This window comes from Rhinatrema bivittatum, chromosome 10, assembly GCF_901001135.1.
Source record: "Rhinatrema bivittatum chromosome 10, aRhiBiv1.1, whole genome shotgun sequence".
In the NCBI taxonomy this organism is placed as follows: Eukaryota; Metazoa; Chordata; class Amphibia; order Gymnophiona; family Rhinatrematidae; genus Rhinatrema; species Rhinatrema bivittatum.
Genome location: NC_042624.1, coordinates 59340053 through 59359363, shown reverse-complemented (window position 1 = coordinate 59359363; position 19311 = coordinate 59340053). Strand labels below are relative to the sequence as shown.

Sequence of the window (19311 nt, the reverse complement as noted above, 5' to 3'; positions counted from 1 at the left end):
AGATAGACCAAATGGTCCATCCATTTTGCCCAGCAAGTTGCCCATGGTGGTAACTGACATTCTGTGCAGGTACCTCTATGCCTTCTGTTAAGGGTAGTAGCTGCTGTTCTGTACAGGTTACCCCCATGCACCCCTTTCTTCATGTCTGACCTCTAGCAATTAGGGTTCTGCAATGTCTAACCCATGCCCTTTTGAATTCATTTACTGTTTTCTTCCTAGCTTTGAACATAGGTAATTTATTATTTAGGCATTTATATAGCACCCAGATCCAGGGCACTTTGCAACAAATTACATACAGGTACAACGAGACCCTTTCTAAGTAGGTACCTGAGAAAGAGGGAGAAATGGGACAGGAACCCATTACTCTAACCTCTGGGCTACCTGTCTTTATATTCTGTGTCAGGGATGACTACTTCTTCTCTTTCCATTTAGTTCCTCAGCCTGTGGCGCTCTTTCGGCAGGTCAGAGCCCTGCATCTCAGCTGCATCCTGATGAGACAGAGCAGCAGGCGGCTCTGCTGTTAGCCTGTTCAGGGGAGACCACATCTGCTAGCCTGCCTCCAGTCAACATGTACCACCTCCTGGATGCCCTGCAGGTAGGGTTCAGCATGGTTTAGTCTGGCTTTAGTCAGTACAGAGATGTTTGGTTACCAGCATCTAAGAATACCGCCCAGTATTTCTCCTTGTTTTGCACAATAATTTTTAAGTCAGAGCATCTGTTTCATACTGCTTGTTTTCTGGTGTGATAGACCGCAGACAACTTATCACAGAACTTTTTTTTACCTTTCCATGTCTTCCCTTAAGCCAAAAAAACAAAGAGAGGAAGGATGTCAAAGTAAGTGGATTTTAATGATCATATATTGTCCGACTCTGGCTGAATTTCACCCATAAACAAGGGCTGCTTCAGGTTCTTCGGCACCATTAAGCAAATCAAGACGCTATTCAGGGAAAACACTCAATTAAGGAATCTAACGGCTGTACACTAGCTGCGTTTCTGGTGCATGGAACTCTGTGTGCCAGTATATGTTTAAACCTCTATTTGGAACACAGCAAACTTCTGAAAGCGCTGCTAAGTTTAATTACATCCTCCGTAGACCACAATAGAGAAGAGTTTGGCACCATTCTCCTGATAAAGGATTACTGGCTACATTCAAAACATAGCCCATGAAACAGTCCTTGTTTATGGGCGAAACTCGGCCAGAGTCTGACAATATATGATCAATAAAATCCACTTACTTTGACATCCTTCCTCGCTTTGGTTTTTTGGCTTTTCTGCTACATTGGATAGACTTCCGTATTGCTTTTTGGGACCATGTCTTCCCTTATACACCAGAAATACACCGTGTAACAGTAGTCCAAGATAACAAAAATGGCTCTGTTACAATACATGTCCTCATTTTGGACAGTCTTGAGTTTGAGTATCAGCACTAAGAGCAGCATATTTGCTTAAAATGTCACAGCAACACTGCAAAAGTAATTTCAAATATCTTGCCAAACCTTGTTTATCTTTCATATAATTTGTATTCCCTTTCTTGTCATGTGTGTGTGTTTGTGTGTGTGTATATAAAATAGAAACAACTGGAACACTATACAAAATCAAAAAGATTATTGCAAAAAGATGACAATTTTATATATGTTTATTAATTTTATACAAACGATTTATACAATAAAAACACAATTGTATTTGCTAGCTAATGCTGTGTGATAAAGTGCCAAAACTTTTTTCTTCAGTGCAGCTTCTGAGCCACACCCTTTCACAAGCCACCATGCTCTGTGCACTCCTATGCTCTGTACTTTGTTTTAGAGCCACAGGCCACCTGTGTTCTGTACTTCATTTTAGAATCATAGGTCCTCTTCACAAATTTATGCATTTCAAACAGACAATTCCCTCTATCTTCTGCAAACTGCTTCTGGCAGGCCACACCTACACAATCTTCTTTGGAGGCTGGGTTTTCCTCTGTAGTAGGTTTAGAGAAAAAATCCTATGCATGAGACACCATATGTGAGAACGAGCGGTGAGTCCTTGACACAAACTGGACTGACTCCAGCCTTTCTTAAAACACTTTATCTTTATTTGCCACTTTAACACACACACATTAGTAGACTGCCTTTATCTTCAGAACAGTGTACTCCAATTACTCACAGTTCAGTACCACTTTCCTCAGTACTCATACAGCTTAGTTACAGCTCTGTGTTTGGACAGAAATATTCTGCAGGATCTGGAAACCTGGGCCTGGCCTGCCTATCCCCACCTAGGTCCCAGCTCTTATTCCTCCCCTGCTGGGCCCCGCCCACAGAGCTCGCTTTCTCTTACAAGAGGAATTACATAGAAATGACGGCAGAAAAGGACCAAATGATCCACCCAGTCTGCCAAGCAAGCTTATGCCAGTATCTGCTGCACTGGCAGGTTACCCCCTTGCTTATTAGTTTACCAGACCGTAAAGGTCATGGCCCTCTGATACTGTTTTGAATCCAATTTCCCTTAACTTTTGCTGTGAAAGCAGAGAGCAATGTTGGAGTTGCATCAAAAGTATCAGGCTTACAGGCCTATCCAGTACCGAGCGGTAGGAAGAGCTGCGTTAGTGCCTACGGCACCCGCGGTTACCGCCCGCACAGTGCAGCTCACCTACCGCTCGATCCTGAAGCCTAATTACATGTAAATGTAGGCCGCGTCCGAAAAGCCTTAGGTCCGCGCAACCCAGGATACTGGATAGAGCGCCTATACAGGATCCTGGGTGCGCGGGCCTAAGGCTTCACGCCACGCTGGTATCTGTCATTTCAAATGTCATTTGAAATGACATATACCAGGAAGCGAAAAAAACAAAAGCAAAAAGTAAGTCGCTTCGCCGCTTCACTCTTCCCTCCTCCCGGAGCAGGGCGCGAAAAGCCGCCTTGCTCCGGGAGGAGGGGGGACACTGACAGCGACGATGCTTTCCCCCTGCCCGGACACCGGCAAAACTTACTGTTATGCAGCCATGAGCAGGAACGCGAAGGTCTGGCTCCGAAAGCTCCTCCCACAAAATGGCCGCCTGCACGGGGAAAGAGTATAATTGGCCGCGGTCGTGACGTCACGTCTTCAGCGGCCAATTGTACTCTTTCCCCGTGCAGGCGGCCATCTTGTGGGAGGACCTATCGGAGCCAGACCTTCGCGTTCCTGCTCATGGCTGCAAAACAGTAAGTTTTGCTGGGGGAAAGCATCGCCGCTGTCAGTGTCCCCCCCCCTCCTCCCGGAGCAAGGCGGCTTTTCCGCCCTGCTCCGAGAGGAGGGGGGACACTGACAGTCCTTTCGCCGCCGCTGTCTTCTGGCTTCGCCGGTGTCCGGGCTGGGGGAAAGCTTCGCCGCTGTCGGTGTCCCCCCCTCCTCCCGGAGCAAGGCGGCTTTTCTCGCCCTGCTCCGAGAGGAGGGGGGACACTGAAAAGTCGCTTTGCCGTTGCTTCGCCGTTGCAGTCTCCGTGGCAGCCCCAGTCCGGACATCGGAGGGGGCTGCAATGTTTTTTTCGGGGGGGGGGGGGGGGGGGTTTTGGCTTCGGGAGCAGGGGAGAGGACTGGGGCTGCCACGGAGACCGGCACCCATGATCGCGGCCGGGGCAGGTGAGCGGGGGCTGGGGGAAAGCTTACCACCTACCCTTACCCATGCCTCTACCGCCTGGGTCAGGGTAGGCGGTAAGTTTGCAGGTTAAACGCGCGACAAAACGGCAGGGAAAGGTAGCGTTAGTCGGGGCGCGGGTTACGGGATGCTAGGGGAATAGCTAATTGGCTCGTTTGCATGCAATATCGAGCTAATTCGCTCGTTTGCATGCAATATACATGCCGCGGGCGGAAGGGGTTACCCGGGGAATTTAGGACGCGGTAGGAGTAGGTTAAAGGGGATTCGGGATCGCAGGAAGGGCTAACGCGGCCGGAACGTGAGTTAAAAGCGGCTTAGGAGCAGGGTAAACCCGGCCGCACTTTACAGGATAGGCCTGTTAGTGATTAAGGGTAGTAAGTGCCGCATCAGCTAGTTTCCCCCATGTTTATTTGTTCCCCAAACCATAAATGTTGGGGCCATTGCTGGTTGCTGTCTGAATCCAATTCCCATTTTCTCACTGCCATTGAAGCAGAAAGCAATGATGGAGTTGCATTAACAGTATTAAAGCTTAATTGTTAAAGGGTAGCAACTGTCATACCAGCAGGTTACCCCCAGTTACCCCCATGCACTCTTTCCTTTACTTCCAGCCTCTAGCCTTTAGGGATCCACAGTGTTTATCCCATGCCCCTTTGAATTCCTTGACTCTTTTTGTCTTCACCACCTCTTCAGGAAGGGCATTCCAGGCATTCACCACCCTCTCCGTGAAGAAATATTTCTTGACATTGGTTCTGAGTTGTTCTTGGAGTTCTGGTTCTATTGATTCCTTCCAATGGAAAAAGTTTCAGAAATCTGAAAGTCTGTATTATATCTCCCTGCACCTCCTTTCTTCCAGGGTGTACATATTCAGATCCTTCAGCCTCTCCTCATAAGTCTTCCAATGCTGACCCCTCACCATTTTGGTTGCTCTACTTTAGACCACCTCTATACTGACTTTATCATTTTTGAGATAGGGGCACCAGTACTGAACACATTACTCCAGGTGAGGCCTCACCAAGGACCTGCACAAAGCCATTATCACCTCATTTTTTTTTGTTACTGGTTATTCCTCTCTCTATGTAGCCCAGCATTCTTCTGGCTTTAGCTATCGCCTTGTCACATTGCTTCACCATCTTCAGATCATCAGACACTATCACACCAAGATCTCTCTCCCAGTCCATCTGCATTAGACTTTCACCGCCCATCACATAAAGCTCTTTTGGATTGCCGCACCCCAGATGCATGACTCTGCACTTCTTGGCATTGAATCCCAGCTGCCAAATCTTCAACCACTCTTCAAGTTTTCTTAAATCACTTTTCATTCTCTACTCCTTCAAACGTATCTTAGTATCATCCACAAATAGACAAACTTTACCTTTCCTAGCGTGTAGCAGATGGACTCAGACCAATGGGTATAGTGTGCTCCTGATACCAGTTGCAGACAGAGTCAGATTTCAATCTGACGTCAGCACTACATATACCCGTGCAGGAAGTCTGCTCTTCAGTATTTTTCCGTGTCCTTAGCAGTTTGGGACTACACACGCTTGCACAGCGATAGGAAATCCAAACCAAAGAAAGAAAATTCCAAAATCTTACCTCTACAAGACGAGCCCCATTCTCCTGCGGTGATACCTAAGGGTCCCTCCCCCAGTCGAGAATTCCTGAGGTGATTTCTGAGATCCCTCAGAGGTAAGCCTCTGTCCGGTAGCTGGTTCCCGGCGTGGACTTAGCCCCCAGGAATGGGAGTGGCTGAGAGGCAGCGGGTGAAATACCGAGCATGACAGTGAAGGTATTTCCCTCTCCCCCTGCAGCCGGAGACCACCCGGCACGAAACTAGGAAGCACCGAGACACAAGGTAAGGTAGAAAACTTTCCTTAGTCTCCGGTCTCCGAGGCTCGGATAGCCGCACAGATCGCCCTCCGGTGTCTGTCCCATCGGGTTGAACAACCCCGTCCGGGCTAGACCCCGATTCGGTACGAGGGTCCTCCCTCGTGGAGACCCCCCCCCCCCCCCAGGGGGGCTGCCATCTTGCCTGCGTGGATCGTTGTATTGTTCGCACAATTGAGCAGTCCGCACAGTGGCAAGCCGGGCACATACACTACTTGGGCGCACAGCGGCACGCTCAACAGCACCGGGCGCACAAATTAAGCCGGTTGGACACAGCGGGGCGCGCATCTCTCCTGGGCGCAAATAGCAGCCTGCATGCACATCTTTGACTCACCCGGAGCGCATATCTAAGCCTCCCGTTGCGTGCATATAGGCGCACAGACGAGTTTTGATAGACTCCACGCGCTGAAATCATGGCACCACTGGCCAAGAAAGCCAAGGGACAAGCGCTCTGCCCTGCCTGCCACCTGAGAGCGGCACAACATGAAGTGGCTTCTGCCCTGTGCCTGCAGTGCGAAGAGGCTCTGGGGGAACCAGGACAAGGCCCCCCCGCCCCCCCCCCCCCCCCCCCCCGACCAGTAGAGGAATCCGGCTCCACCAATGATAGTATTCCGGACCTCTTTATCCCCGGCTCGGCCCCTACTCAGTTGGGCCTCTCGGGGAATGCTGCTATCTTCAATATGGACCCAGGAACCTTTTCCTGGGTAGAATTCTTCAAAGGGCTGCAAACTTTTGTCCAGGCACATCCGGTGACACAGCCACAGCCTCCACCAGAAGACCAAAATCTTCCAGGCCCCTCTCGGCCTCCCCGAGACATGCCCCCTCCAGACAAAAGCCTCCTCTTAAGGGACACGGACACCTCTGAGGAAGAACCAGACTCCCTGGATGAAGGAGAAATCCCTCCAGGAACGGAACCATACTGAACCATGATGCGTTTCTTCTCCAGAGACTAGTTACCAGACCTCGTGTCTCTGAGCCTGAAGGAGCTGGCCATTCCAGGCACAAGTACCACAGCGGAGCCAAAGACAAACCCTCTGCTGGTCGGACTCAGTCAGGCCTCACGCCATTTCCCATTGCTGCAGGCCGTACAACAACTGATCGACTTGGAGTGGAATGCTCCAGAGGCCAGTTTAAAAGGAGGACGGGCCTAGAAGCCCTATATCCACTGGAAGCCGCAACCAAAGAAATCCTGGTGTTCCCCAAAGTGTGGACACCATGGTCTGCGCTGTCACGAAGCGCACTACCATTCCAGTCGAAGGAGGAACGGCACTCAAGGATGTCCAGGACAGACATCTGGAATCCATCCTTAAACAGTCATTTGATGCAGCAGCTATGTCACTACAGATCGCTGCCTGCTGTGCCTGCTTATCACTTAACAGGAATGCTACCACACCCGTCAAAACATCAGAACCAGCGATATCCTTCCTCAGGGATGCGACATCCGACCTGGTGTGCACCTCAGCCAAGGGCGTCTCATCCATTGTGGCAGCCAGAAGACAACTCTGGCTCCGAAGCTGGTCAGCCAACGCGACCTCCAAGACGAAACTCACAAGAATGCCCTTTAAAGGAGCGCTCCTGTTTGGAAGCGAACTGGAGAAGTTGGCCGACGCCCCTCTTCCCGAACATCCAAGGGCAGAGGATCACAGCGCTTTAGACCATATAAGAATACGTACCAAGCACCTCACCCCGCAGGCAGGGGCCAGTCCTTTTGGAACAAACACAACAAGAGGGGAGCCGGCTCAGGTCCAGGCCCCAGCCACACCCCACAATGAGAATCAACAGACCCATCCACAGGAAGAAGCCATAGGGGGCAGGCTTGCCCTATTTTACCAAAAATGGGTCGTGATAACGTCGGACAAGTGGGTCCTAAACATCATTCGAGAAGGATACTATCTGGACTTCCACAGCATCCCTCCAGACAGATGTGTGCAATCCCCTTGCCACTCCCCTTCCAAGAGGACGGCAGTGGAAACCACACTGACAAAATTGCTCTCCCTAGAGGCTATAACATCGGTGCCCATGCACCAACAAAATTCTGGACACTAGTCCATCTATTTTATCGTCCCCAAGAAAGAGGGAACGTTCCGGCCCATCCTGGACCTCAAATCTGTCAACCGCTACTTGAGGGTAACATAGAAACATACCTAGAAACATAGAAATGATGGCAGAAAAAGACCAATCGGCCCATCCAGTCTGCCCAGCAAGCTCCCACACATTTTCTCATACTTACCTGTTTCATCTACCAGCAAGTTCAGGGCCCTTGTTGGTAACTGTTTTTCAAATTTCCTGCCATCCCCTGTCATTGATGCAGAGAGAGTATGTTGGAGTTGCATCAAAGGTGAGCATAAGGCTTAATGGTTAAGGGTAGTAACCGCCGCATCAAGCAAGTTACCCCGATGCTTGGTTACCCAGACTGCACAGATCAATGCGTTGTTGGATGTTGTCTGAATGTAAAACCTGTTTTCCACATTTCCCCCTACCGTTGAAGCAAAGAGCAGTGCTGTATATGTATTCAAAGTGATGTATCAGGCTTAATTGCTTTAGGATAGTAACCGCCGTAATAAGCAAGCTACCCCCATGCTTCTTTGTTTACCCAGATTGTGAAGTTCAGTCCTTGTTGATGATTGTCTGTCCACACTTCTGCATGGAAAACCCTACGTTCGGTCATAAGGGCAGTACAGCCAGGATAATTTCTGATCTCCCTGGACCTGTCAGAAGCCTATCTGCACATCCCGGTCCATCACGACCACCAGCACTTTCTAAGCTTCGCGATCATAGACTACCACTACCAGTTCTGGGCGCTACCCTTCGGACTAGCTACTGCCTCTTGGACATTCACCAAAATCATGGTGGTGGTGGCAGCGACACTGAGGAACGAAGGTATCCTCGTACATCCGTACCTGGACGATTGGCTGATCAGGGAAAAATCTCCAGAAGAAAGCCATCAGGCGACCACCAGAGTCAAGAATCTACTGCAGAATATCGGGTGGGTCGTCAACACAACCAAGAGCTGCCTGCAGCCCTCCCAATCACTAGAATACCTGGGAGTCTGGTTCGACACCAAACAAGATAAGGTCGTTCTTCCCCCTTCAAGGAGAAGGAAACTGATGGACCAGTTGAGAAAACTGTTGAACGGCGCCCGCCCCACGGTATGGGACTACCTCCAAGTCCTCAGCCTCATGACATCGACCATAGAAGTTGTCCCATGGGCAAGGGCTCACATGCGACCACTACAACGTTCCCTACTGTCCCGATGGAACCCGATATCCCAGGACTACACCGTTCGCCTCCAGTTACCGGCGGAGGTATGGATCCAGCTCCTATGGTGGCTACAAGAAGACCACCTGAGTAAGGCTATCCCCACCGACCTGGGTCTTGCTCACCACAGATGCGAGCCTACAAGGGTGGGGAGCCCACTGCCAGGAACTGATGGCCATGGGGCAATGGAACAAGGAAGAGTCTGGATGGAACATCAACCGACTGGAAGCCCAAGCAGTCAGACTGGTCTGCTTGCGATTCAGTCACAGACTCCGAGGAGAATCTGTCACTCATGTCTGACAACGCCACAACAGTGGCCTACATCAACTTTCAGGGAGGAACCAGAAGCCACAGGTGTCCCTGGAAGTAGACCCCCTAATGGCATGGGCGGAAGCAAACCTACAAGGGATCTCAGCCACCCACATCGCGGGAAAAGACAATGTCACTGCGGATTACCTCAGCAGAGAAAGTCTAGACCCAGGGGAATGGAGGCTGTTGACCACAGCATTCCAGTTGATAATAAACCTCTGGGGCACTCCAGCCATGGATCTTCTGGCAACCCAGTCCAATGCCCAAGTTCCCAGCTTCAGCCACAGACGAGACCCACAATCCCAGGGGATCGACGCCCTTGTTCAGACCTGGCCACGGGAAGACCTGCTGTATGCCTTTCCACCATGGCCGCTACTGGGAGGGATCATCCGAAAGATAGAACATCACAGGGGCTAGTGCTTCTAGTGGCCCCGAATTGGCCAAGAAGACCGTGGTACGCAGACATGCAAAGACTTCTGGAGGGGAGCCATCTGTCTCTACCTCCACACAGGGATCTGCTCCAGCAAGGACCGATCCTCCACGAAGATCCAACTCTATTCTCTCTTATGGTCTGGCCATTGAGAGGACGCGCCTGAAGAAGAGCAGATTCTCGGGGACAGTGATTGACACTTTGCTCCGAGCACGCAAGTTTTCCACGTCTCTAAACTACATACGAATATGGAGAATATTCGAAGCCTGGTGTGAAGACCACAAATACTTCCGCAGACAGTCAAAATCCCCATGATCCTGGAATTTCTGCAGGACGGCTTACAGAAGGGGTTGTCTCTCAACTCCATCAAGGTTCAGGTGGCTGCGTTGGCTTGCTTCAGAGCCGAAGTGGACGGCATCAGCTTATCTTCACACCCAGACGTCTCCCGCTTACTGAGAGGTGTCAAACAAATCAGACCACCACTAAATTGGCCGGTACCCCTATAGAACCTCAATCTAGTACTGGACTTCCTAGCGGGAGCTTCTTTCAGACCTACCCGTGGGCTGTCTCTATGACTTCTAACCTTGAAGACTGCATTCCTAGTGGCAATATGTTCAGCCCGTCGCATCTCCGAATTTCAACCACTATCCTGTCGGGAACCTGTCGGGATCCATACAGCTATGCACTGTCCCTTCCTTCCTTCCAAAGGTGGTTTCTCATTTCCATCTAAACCAAACCATCTCGCTGCCATCTCCAGACGAGCATAAGGACTGAAGACTCTCACCTTTTTCGCCATCTTAACGTCGGCAGACTACTAGTCCGATACCTGGAAAGGTCGGAATCCGTACGAAAGACGGACCACCTATTCATCCTTCACAGCGGTAAGAAACAAAGGGAAGCAGCCTCGTGGGCAACCATAGCCCGCTGGATCAAGGAAGTAATCAAGGCGGCCTACATAGGGGCAGGGAAGCCTCCACCTCTTACAAGTGAAGGCCCATTCCACCAGAGCCCAGTCAGTGTCCTGGGCAGAAACCAAGATGCTGTCAGCTGCCGAGATCTGTCCGGCGGCGACATGGTCCTCCATTCACACCTTCACGAGGTTGTAGCGCCTGGATGTTCAGACCCAGGAGGACATAGCATTTGCAAGGGTAGTTCTAAGTGGGCCATGGGCAGCCTCCCACCCGGTTCGGGAGTAGCTTTTGTATATCCCATTGGTCCTGAGTCCATCTGCTACATGCTAGGAAATGGAGAAATTACTTCCCTGATAATTTTGTTTTCCTTAGTGTAGACAGATGGACTCAGTATCCAGCCCACGGCTGCCTCAGAATACGGAAACCTCGGGTGACAATCCCTGAGAGCAAGACAAGCACGGGTAAGCCACGCTTTACCCCTAGTTAAGACACCCGTAATTATGGGTGTCGGCGTTTCTAGGTTGAGTGCACTAGTGGTCTCTAGCTACAATTCACATCAACTAGTTCAAGTTAATCAAGTTATTCAAACACACATATATCCACAATTGCTTTTCGAGGAAAATACTGAAGAGCAGAGCTTCCTGCACAGGTATATGTAGTGCTGATGTCAGATTGAAATCTGACTCAGTCTCCAATCAGGAGCACACTAAACCCATTGGTCCTGAGTCCATCTGTCTACACTAAGGAAAATGAAATTATCAGGTAAGTAATTTCTCTATTCTCCTGTCAGTCAACCAGTTTGCAATCCACTCTACTACCTTGGCACCCATTTCCAAGCTTCTCATTTTGTTCACGAGTCTCCTATGTGGGACTGTATCAAAAGCTTTACGAAAATCCAAGTAGATCACATCTAGCGCTCTTCCCTAATCCAATTTTCTAGTCACCCAATCAAAAAAATTAATCAGATTTGTCTGACAGGACCCTTCCCCTGGTGAATCCATGCTGCCTCGGGTTGAGCAACCCAACAGATTGTAGATAGCTCACTATCCTTTCCTTCAGCATAGTCTCCATTAATTTTCCCACCACCGAAGTGAGGCTAACCAACCTGTAGTTTCCAGTCTCCTCTCTGCTCCCAGTCTTGTGAAGTGGGACCACCACTGCTCTTCTCCAATCTTGCGGCACCATTCCCATTTCCAGGGATCTATTGAACATGTCCTTCAGCAGACCTGCCAGCACATCTCTGAGCTCTCTCTGAACTCTCTCATCTGGTGGCATGTCCTTGTCCACTTTCAGTTTTCCTAGCTCTTCCCATACATTCTCGTCTGTAAACGGAATATCGTCTACTCTACCCCCATCCACAATCTTGTTAACTAGAGATTGTCCTTCTCCAGGGTTGTCTTCAGTGAATTCCAAACTGAAGTATTTGTTTAATATTTCGGCCATTTCTTCATCTCTCTCCACACATTGATCTTTGTCACCTTTTAATTTCACTATACCACTTTGGACCTTTCTCTGATATCTGAAAAATGTTTTACCACCTCACTTTACCTCTTTGGCAATCTTTCCTTCCTCCTGACCTTTTGCTTTCTTGATTTCTTTCTTTGTCTTCCTCAGTTTCACCAGATATTCTTCCCTCTTCCTCTTTTTGGGATCCTTTATATTTCTTGAATGCTGTTCTTTTTGCTTTTATCAGCTCCCTCCTTTGAGAACCAGATCGGTTCTTATTTCTCTTACTTTTGTTTACTTTTCTAACATATAGATTTGTTGCCTTTGTAATTGCTTCTTTTAGTTTGGCCCACTGTTCCACCTAGCTTGGTCCTGCACCAATTTAAGAGGGAATATAGGGGCAATGCCTCACACTACCCAAAGTTCCCACCAAAAGTGGTGTCAACTTTTCATATAAATCAAGCCATCATGTTGCCATGTTCTTTCCAAGGTCACATGCACATGAAGGTGAGAGAACCCTTCTTTCCTTGAAATGTAAGAGAGCCTTAGCTTACTACCCAGTTTCCCAGTGCAAAGAACTCCTGGTTGTCAGAGAATGAATGACCTCTGGAGACTAGCATGGCAGACCTGGAGGAGCTGAGGTAGACAGGTATATAAATAAGACCTTCAGGGACATAGTAACCAAGTCCCAACTCCAGTCTGGTAGCCCTGGTGCTGCCTTGGATCAGGAAGGTCTCCTGGTCGGCGAGCATCACCCTGGTGTAGCAGGAAGTGATCCTGTAGCAAGGACCTGCTCTCCAGGTGATGCACCGGGGATGAGTCTCCTAGGGCTACTGCCTAGGAGGGAAGGGTTAGGTCAGTCATCATAGTTGGTAATTTGATTCTTAGAAATGTGGGTAGCTGAATTAACTGGTGGACGAGAGGACTGCCTGATGCGAAAGTGGCAGACCTCGTGTGTTACCTAGAAATGACTTTAGTCAGTGCTGGGGAGGAGCTAGCTGTCATGGTACATGTGGGCACCAACAACATTGGAAAATGTGGGAGGGAGTTTCTGGAAGCCAAACTTAGGATTTTAAAAAGAAAGCTGAAATCAGAACCTCCAAGTAGCATTCTCTGAAATGCTGTCTATTCGATGAGCAGATCCCCAGAGGCAGGCAGAGCTCCGGAGTCTCAATACGTGGATGAGACGATGGTGCAGGAAAGAGGGATTCAGTTTTGTAAGGAACTGGGCAACCTTTTTAAGTAAAGAATTACCTGAACTAAAAGATTCCAAATTATCCCTGTTAACTGAAAAGCAGAATATTAATACAAACCCCCCACTCCCACCCCCCCACGCACACACTTTGAAATGTCTGTATGTTAATGCCAGAAGTCTCAGTAAGATGGAAGAGTTAGTCTATAGCAGTGAATTGGCATCTCAGTGACATGGTGGAAGGAGGGTAACCAATGGGACAGTGCTGTACCTGGGTACAAATTATACCGCAATGATAGAGAGGAGCAACTTGGAGGCGGGATGGCGCTTTATGTCCAGGATAGCATAGAGTCCAATAGGATAAAGATCCTGCATGAGACTAAACATGCAATTGGATCTTTGAGTAGAAATCCCTTGCATGTTGGGGAAGAGTATAGCGATAGTGTGTACTACCGTCCACCTGGTCAAAATGAAGACACTGACCATGAAATACTAAGAGAAATTAGAGAAGCTAATCAAATTGGTAGTGCAGTAATAATGGGGGATTTCAATTACCCCAATATTGACTGGGTAAATGTAACATCTGGACATGCTAGAGAGATAAAGTTCCTGGATGGAATAAATGACAATTTTTTGGAGCAATTGGTTCAGGAACTGACTAGAGGGAGCAATTTTAGATCTAATTCTCAGTAGAGTGCAGGATTTGGTGAGAGAGGTAACTGTGGTGGGATGGCTTGGCAATAGCAATCATAATATGATCAAATTTGAATTAATGACTGAAAGGGAGACAGTAAGTAAATCCATGGCTCTAGCACTAAACTTTGAAAAGGAAAACTTTGATAAAATGAGAAAGTTAAAAAAACAAAACAAAACAAAAACAAAACTGAAAGGTGCAGCTAAAAAGGTTGTTTGCAAAGTTGTGAACGTTGTTTAAAAAAACAAAAAAAAAAACTATCTTAGAAGTGCTGTCCAGATGTATTCCCTGCATTAAGAAAGGTGGAAGGAAGGCCAAAGATTGCTGGCATGGTTAAAATGTGAGGTGAAAGAGGCCATTTTATCCTAAAGATCTTCATTCAAAAATTGGAAGAAGGATCCATCAGAAGAAAATAAGATAAAGCATAAGCATTGGCAAGTTTAAATATAATTCATTGATAAGACAGGCTAAGAGAGAATTTGAAAAGAAGTTGGCCGTAGAGGCAAAAAACACATAATAAAAATTTTTAAAAATATATCCGAAACAGCCTGCGAGGGAGTCAGTTGGATATAGGGGTTAAAGGGGAACTTAAGGAAGATAAAGACCATCATGGAAAGGCTAAACGGATTCTTTGCTTCTGTGTTTAATGAAGAGGATGTTGTGGAGAAAACCGTTCCAGAGACAGTTTTCAAGGGCGACAATTCAGATAAACTGAACCAAATCACAGTGAACCTGGAAGATGTGGTAGGCCAGATTGACAAACTAAAGTGTAGTAAATCTCCTGGATCGTATGGTATACATCCCAAGGTTCTGAAAGAACTAAAAAATGAAATTTCAGACCTACTACAATTAATTTGTAACCTATCATTAAAATCATCCATTGTACCTGAAGACTGGAAGGTGGCCAGTGTAACCCCGATTATTTAAAAAGGGCTTCGGGCGCACTCTGGGAAACTATAGACTGATAAGCCTGACTTCAGTGCCGAGAAAAATAGTGGAAACTATTCTAAAAAACAAAATCACAGAACCTTTAGAAAGACATGTTTTAATGGAACACAGCCAGCATGGATTTACGGAAGGGAAGTCTTGCCTCACAAATCTTAATATTTTTTGAAGGGGGTTAATATCATGGATAAAGGTGAACCAGTAGATGTAGTGTATTTGGATTTTCAGAAGGTGTTTGATAAAGTCCCATATGAGAGGCTTCTAAGAGAAATAAAATGTCAAAGGATAGAAGGCAATGTCCTCTCTTGGATTGCAAACTGGTTAAAAGACAGGAAACAGAGTAGGATTAAATGGTCGCTTTTTTCACAGTGTAAACAGTGGAGTGCCTCAGGGATCTGTACTTGACTGGTGCTTTTCAATATAAATGGTCTGGAAAAGGATATGACAAGGTGATCATATTTGCAGATGATACAAAATAATTCAGAGTAGTTAAATCACATGCAGATTGTGATAAATTGCAGGAAGACCTTGTGAGACTGGAAGATTGGGCTACCAAATGGCAGATGAAATTTAATGTGGACAAGTGCAAGATGAAAGATAACTCATGCCGTAGTTACACGGTTAGGTTCCATAGTAGGAGTTACCACCCAGGAAAAAGATCTGGGCATCATACGTTGTGCTGCAGCGGTAAAAAAAAAAAAAAAAAAAAGCAAGCAGAATGTTACGAATTATTAGGAAGGGAATGGCAAATAAAACTGAGAATACCGTAATGCCTCTATCACTCCATGATGAGACCACATCTAGAGTACTGTGTGCAGTTCTGGTCGCCACAGCTCAAAAAAGGTATAGTTGCACTGAAGAAGGTACAGAGAAGGGCTACCAAAATGATAAAGGGAATGAAACTGCTCCCCTTGTGGGGAAAGGCTAAAGAGGTTAGAGCTGTTCAGCTTGGAGAAGAAACGATAGAGTCCTAGAAAATCATGAGGACTAGTATGGGAAATGTGAATTGATTATTTACTCTTTCAGATAATAGAAGGACTAGGGAGCACTCCATGAAGTTAGCAAGTAGCACATTTAAAACAAGTCAGAGAAAATTCTTTTTCACTCAACACACAGGCTCTGAATTCATTGCCGAAGGGCAGTTAGTGTAGCTGGGTTTAAAAAAATTTTGGATAAGTTCCTGGAGGAAAAGTCTAACTACTATTAATCAAGTTGGCTTAGGGAATGGCCACTATTGCTATTACTGGTATTAGTAGCATGGGATATATTTAATGTTTGGGTAATTGCCAGGTACTTGTAACCTGAATTGGCCACTGATGGAAATAGGATGTTGGTCTTGATGGACCCTTGCTCTGACCCAGTATGGCAACTTCTTATGTTCAGAACTCAACTACATCATCAGAATTCACAGCTATTCATCTCGTACAATCCTAACTGACTGGGCATAGTTGCCAAGCGCATATTATCCAATTGGCTAGCAAACTCTATTGCGCATTATGCACTTCTGGCCTCCAAATTACAGACTTAAGGGTCATCAAGTGAGAGGCATGACTGCAACAGTTGCTCATCCTCGCGCCATGCCTATCAGACATCTGCAAAGCTGCAACTTAGTCGACGGTGCATACCTTCTCATCCCATTACTGTCTGGACAATCTGTCAAGAACTGACAGTAAATTTAGACAAACAGTTTTGTGTAGCCTGTTCACCCAGTAATCTCCTCTCCATGGTGTAGTCAGAGTTGCTTTTTCAGTAAGCATTCTGCTGCGAGACTCCGCGTCATTACAGCCCTGCTGGTTGATGGAGAAAACAAGTTTGCTTTCCATAAACAGTGTTCTCTGTAGACATCAGGATTAATTAGCCATGCCAAATACCTATCTGCTTGGAAAGTCAAATACCTAGGTCAACGTAAGCTCCAAATTTGACTGAGAGGTTCATGAGGCAATACCCACATAGGAACTCCCACACATGTTGCTAAGAGCAAATGCTCTATGAGCTGAGAGAGCACTGAACACACTTTTCTATCGGAAAACATAGAAATGACGGCAGAAGAAGACCAAACGGTCCACCTAGTCTGCCCAGCAAGCTTTCACTCCCCCCCCCCCCCCCCACCCCAATACTTATCTGTTTCTCTTGTCCCTTGTAAGTGACTTTTTGGTTCTATTTCCCTTCCACCCCTGCCATCGCTGTAGTTAGCAGTGCTGAAGCTGCATCTAAGTGAAGTATCTAGCTAATTGTTTAGGGGTAGTAACTGCCATCATAGCAAGCTACTCCCACACATGTTTATCCAGCCTGTGCAACTCAGTCCTTGTTGGTTGTTGTCCGAATATAAATCATCTTTTCATCATTCCTCCTGCCGTTGAAGCAGAGAACTATGCTGGATATCATTGAAAGTGAAGTATCAGGCTTATTTGGTTTGGGGTAGTAACCGCCATATCAAGCAAGCTATTCCCCTGCTTTTTTGTGGATGCAAATCCTTTTTTTTCCACATTTCCTCTTGCCATTGAAGCATAGAGCAATGTTGGAGTCGCATTAACCATGTGTATGTTTATTGAATAAGGATATTAATCTCCAGGTAGTACCCGTTATTCCCGCAAGCCACCCCCATGCCTCTTCACTTCATTCACATCCTCTAGACTTTATGGATCCATAGTGTTTATCCTATGCCACTTTGAAATCCTTCACAGTTTTTGTCTTCACTTCCTCCGTGAAGAAATACTTCCTGACATTGGTTCTGAGTCTTCCTCCCTAGAGTTTTAAATCGTGACCCCTGGTTCTGCTGATTTTTTTGTAACGGAAAAGGTTTGTCGTTGTCTTTGGATCATTAAAACCTTTCAGGTATCACCCATGTGTCACGGCTAATTCATCCTGCTGCCCCTGGAGAACATTTATGGTATGCAATCTTGCTTTCCCTTCCCACAGTGAGCCACCAACTTCTCAAAAAAACAAAGAAATCCCTCCTTTTCTGTGCCAACCAGCAACTGCAATTAATATCCTCTTCCTGTGAACTTTTTTTTTCCCAGGCCCGATCTCTGGGAGGAGAGCAGATACAGCTGAAAGTTAATGAGCTGGTCTGGAGCTGAGTCACTGGCTGATGTGCTCTGTCCCTGCCCGCCATACAAAATTTCGGAGGGGACAGGGCTTTAGAATAGAGCAGATGCTGACTCAGTCTCAGGGTGGCTCATTAACTTTCAGCTGTATTTGTTGTCCTCCCAAAAGACTGGTCCCAACTGGAAAAAAATAGTATGTAGGGTCGGGGGCGAAGAATTAGGAAAGATTTCTGCTGGCTAGGGTGCAGTGCAGCTGCAGGACAGGTCTTGCTTCCTCTAATCAACGTTGCTCTCTAAGGACTGGCAGAAATGCTGCTAGGGACCAGTGCTGGTCAGTGGACCTGTGGTTGAGGAACACTGCTTTAGTCCAGTGGTTCTCTCACATCTAGCCAGTTAGGATATCTACAATTAATATGTATGAAATAGATTTACATGCATTGCATCCAATCTTGTGCATATTCATTGTGGATATCCTGAAAACCTGACTGGCTAAGTGTGTCCTAAGGACTGGATTGAGAACACCTTGTTGGCTGAAAAACCTGACTTTTAATTATTTTCTATTAGTACATTTTCACTGAGAGGGATAGTTAGTGTATCTGGACAGTAAATACCTAGAGCTAAATAAGTTCTGTTGCTGCATAGTATACAGAGGGGCTCTGTCTGCCTACTGACAGTGCCTTTGCTTGTAATCCTTAGGTGCACAGAGAAGTGGTTCCTTCACACACCGTCTATGCCTTGAATATTGAACGAATAATCATGAAGCTGTGGCATCCAACCCATGAGGAACTTCAACAGGATGAAATTCATCGACGTCGTCTGGCGGCAAAAGAAGGGCTCTCGTGTTGAGCGGCAAGGACACAGTGTGCGACGTTCCAGTTATCTTCCTTCAATGTATTGCAATCCAGATTTTAACATTTCCTAGAAGAAATGTGTAATATTACATGTAACCTTTCCCATGGAAATCTGAACTATGTATGTAGTACATCTTTTCTGCTGTCACAAAGCCAGAACATAAAATGATCTTCTGGCTAAACAATGTGTGCACGTGTGCTGCTTAAGGTTCAAACGTCGTATATTGCATTTGTAACAAGACCTATCTAAGAAAGTGCCAGTATAATTTTAAGTCTTGTGCTTTCAAAAAAGAAGAGAGGAAGTCACAAATGTTCAATGTAAATAGTGGGTTCCTTTTTCTACACACTTCTTGAACCTTGTTAAAGTTGTGCATATATCTAAAGTAAGTTGAATGAATGTTAAATATTACCCAGAAAAATGCTTTTGTTATCTTCACAATACTCCTTTAAAAAAGACAATTAATAAAACAGTATTACAGAATAACCAGTAGGCAATCATAAGAACACCACAGATTGATTTGTATGCCATCAGTGGCAGGACAGTTCTTACTAGGATTAGCAAGAGGAAGCAAATCAAATATAAACTCCAGAATTCACAGTTGTTCATAGCTGCCTCTTCAAAAAATTCAAGCAGGCAATTATATTTACTTAGTTCTCTTTATTAAGAGACAGAAAAAGGGTTCAATTAGCACAAATTCAAAATTTCTGAGTAGTAGCTTCTACTCACAAATCTCAAT

The 19311-nt window shown here is 46.5% G+C and overlaps 1 protein-coding gene across 1 annotated transcript in view; it reads left to right on the top strand.

The window, feature by feature from the left end:
- TADA1 (transcriptional adaptor 1) overlaps positions 1 to 18978 on the top strand; it is an 81363-nt gene extending 62385 nt beyond the window's left edge. Inside the window, exons 7-8 of the mRNA XM_029618228.1 lie at positions 433 to 595; positions 18420 to 18978. Coding sequence (XP_029474088.1) covers positions 433 to 595; positions 18420 to 18569 — 313 coding nt within the window. The 3' untranslated portion in view covers positions 18570 to 18978. The remainder of the gene's footprint in view (positions 1 to 432; positions 596 to 18419) is intronic.
- The last annotated feature ends 333 nt before the right edge of the window (positions 18979 to 19311 follow it).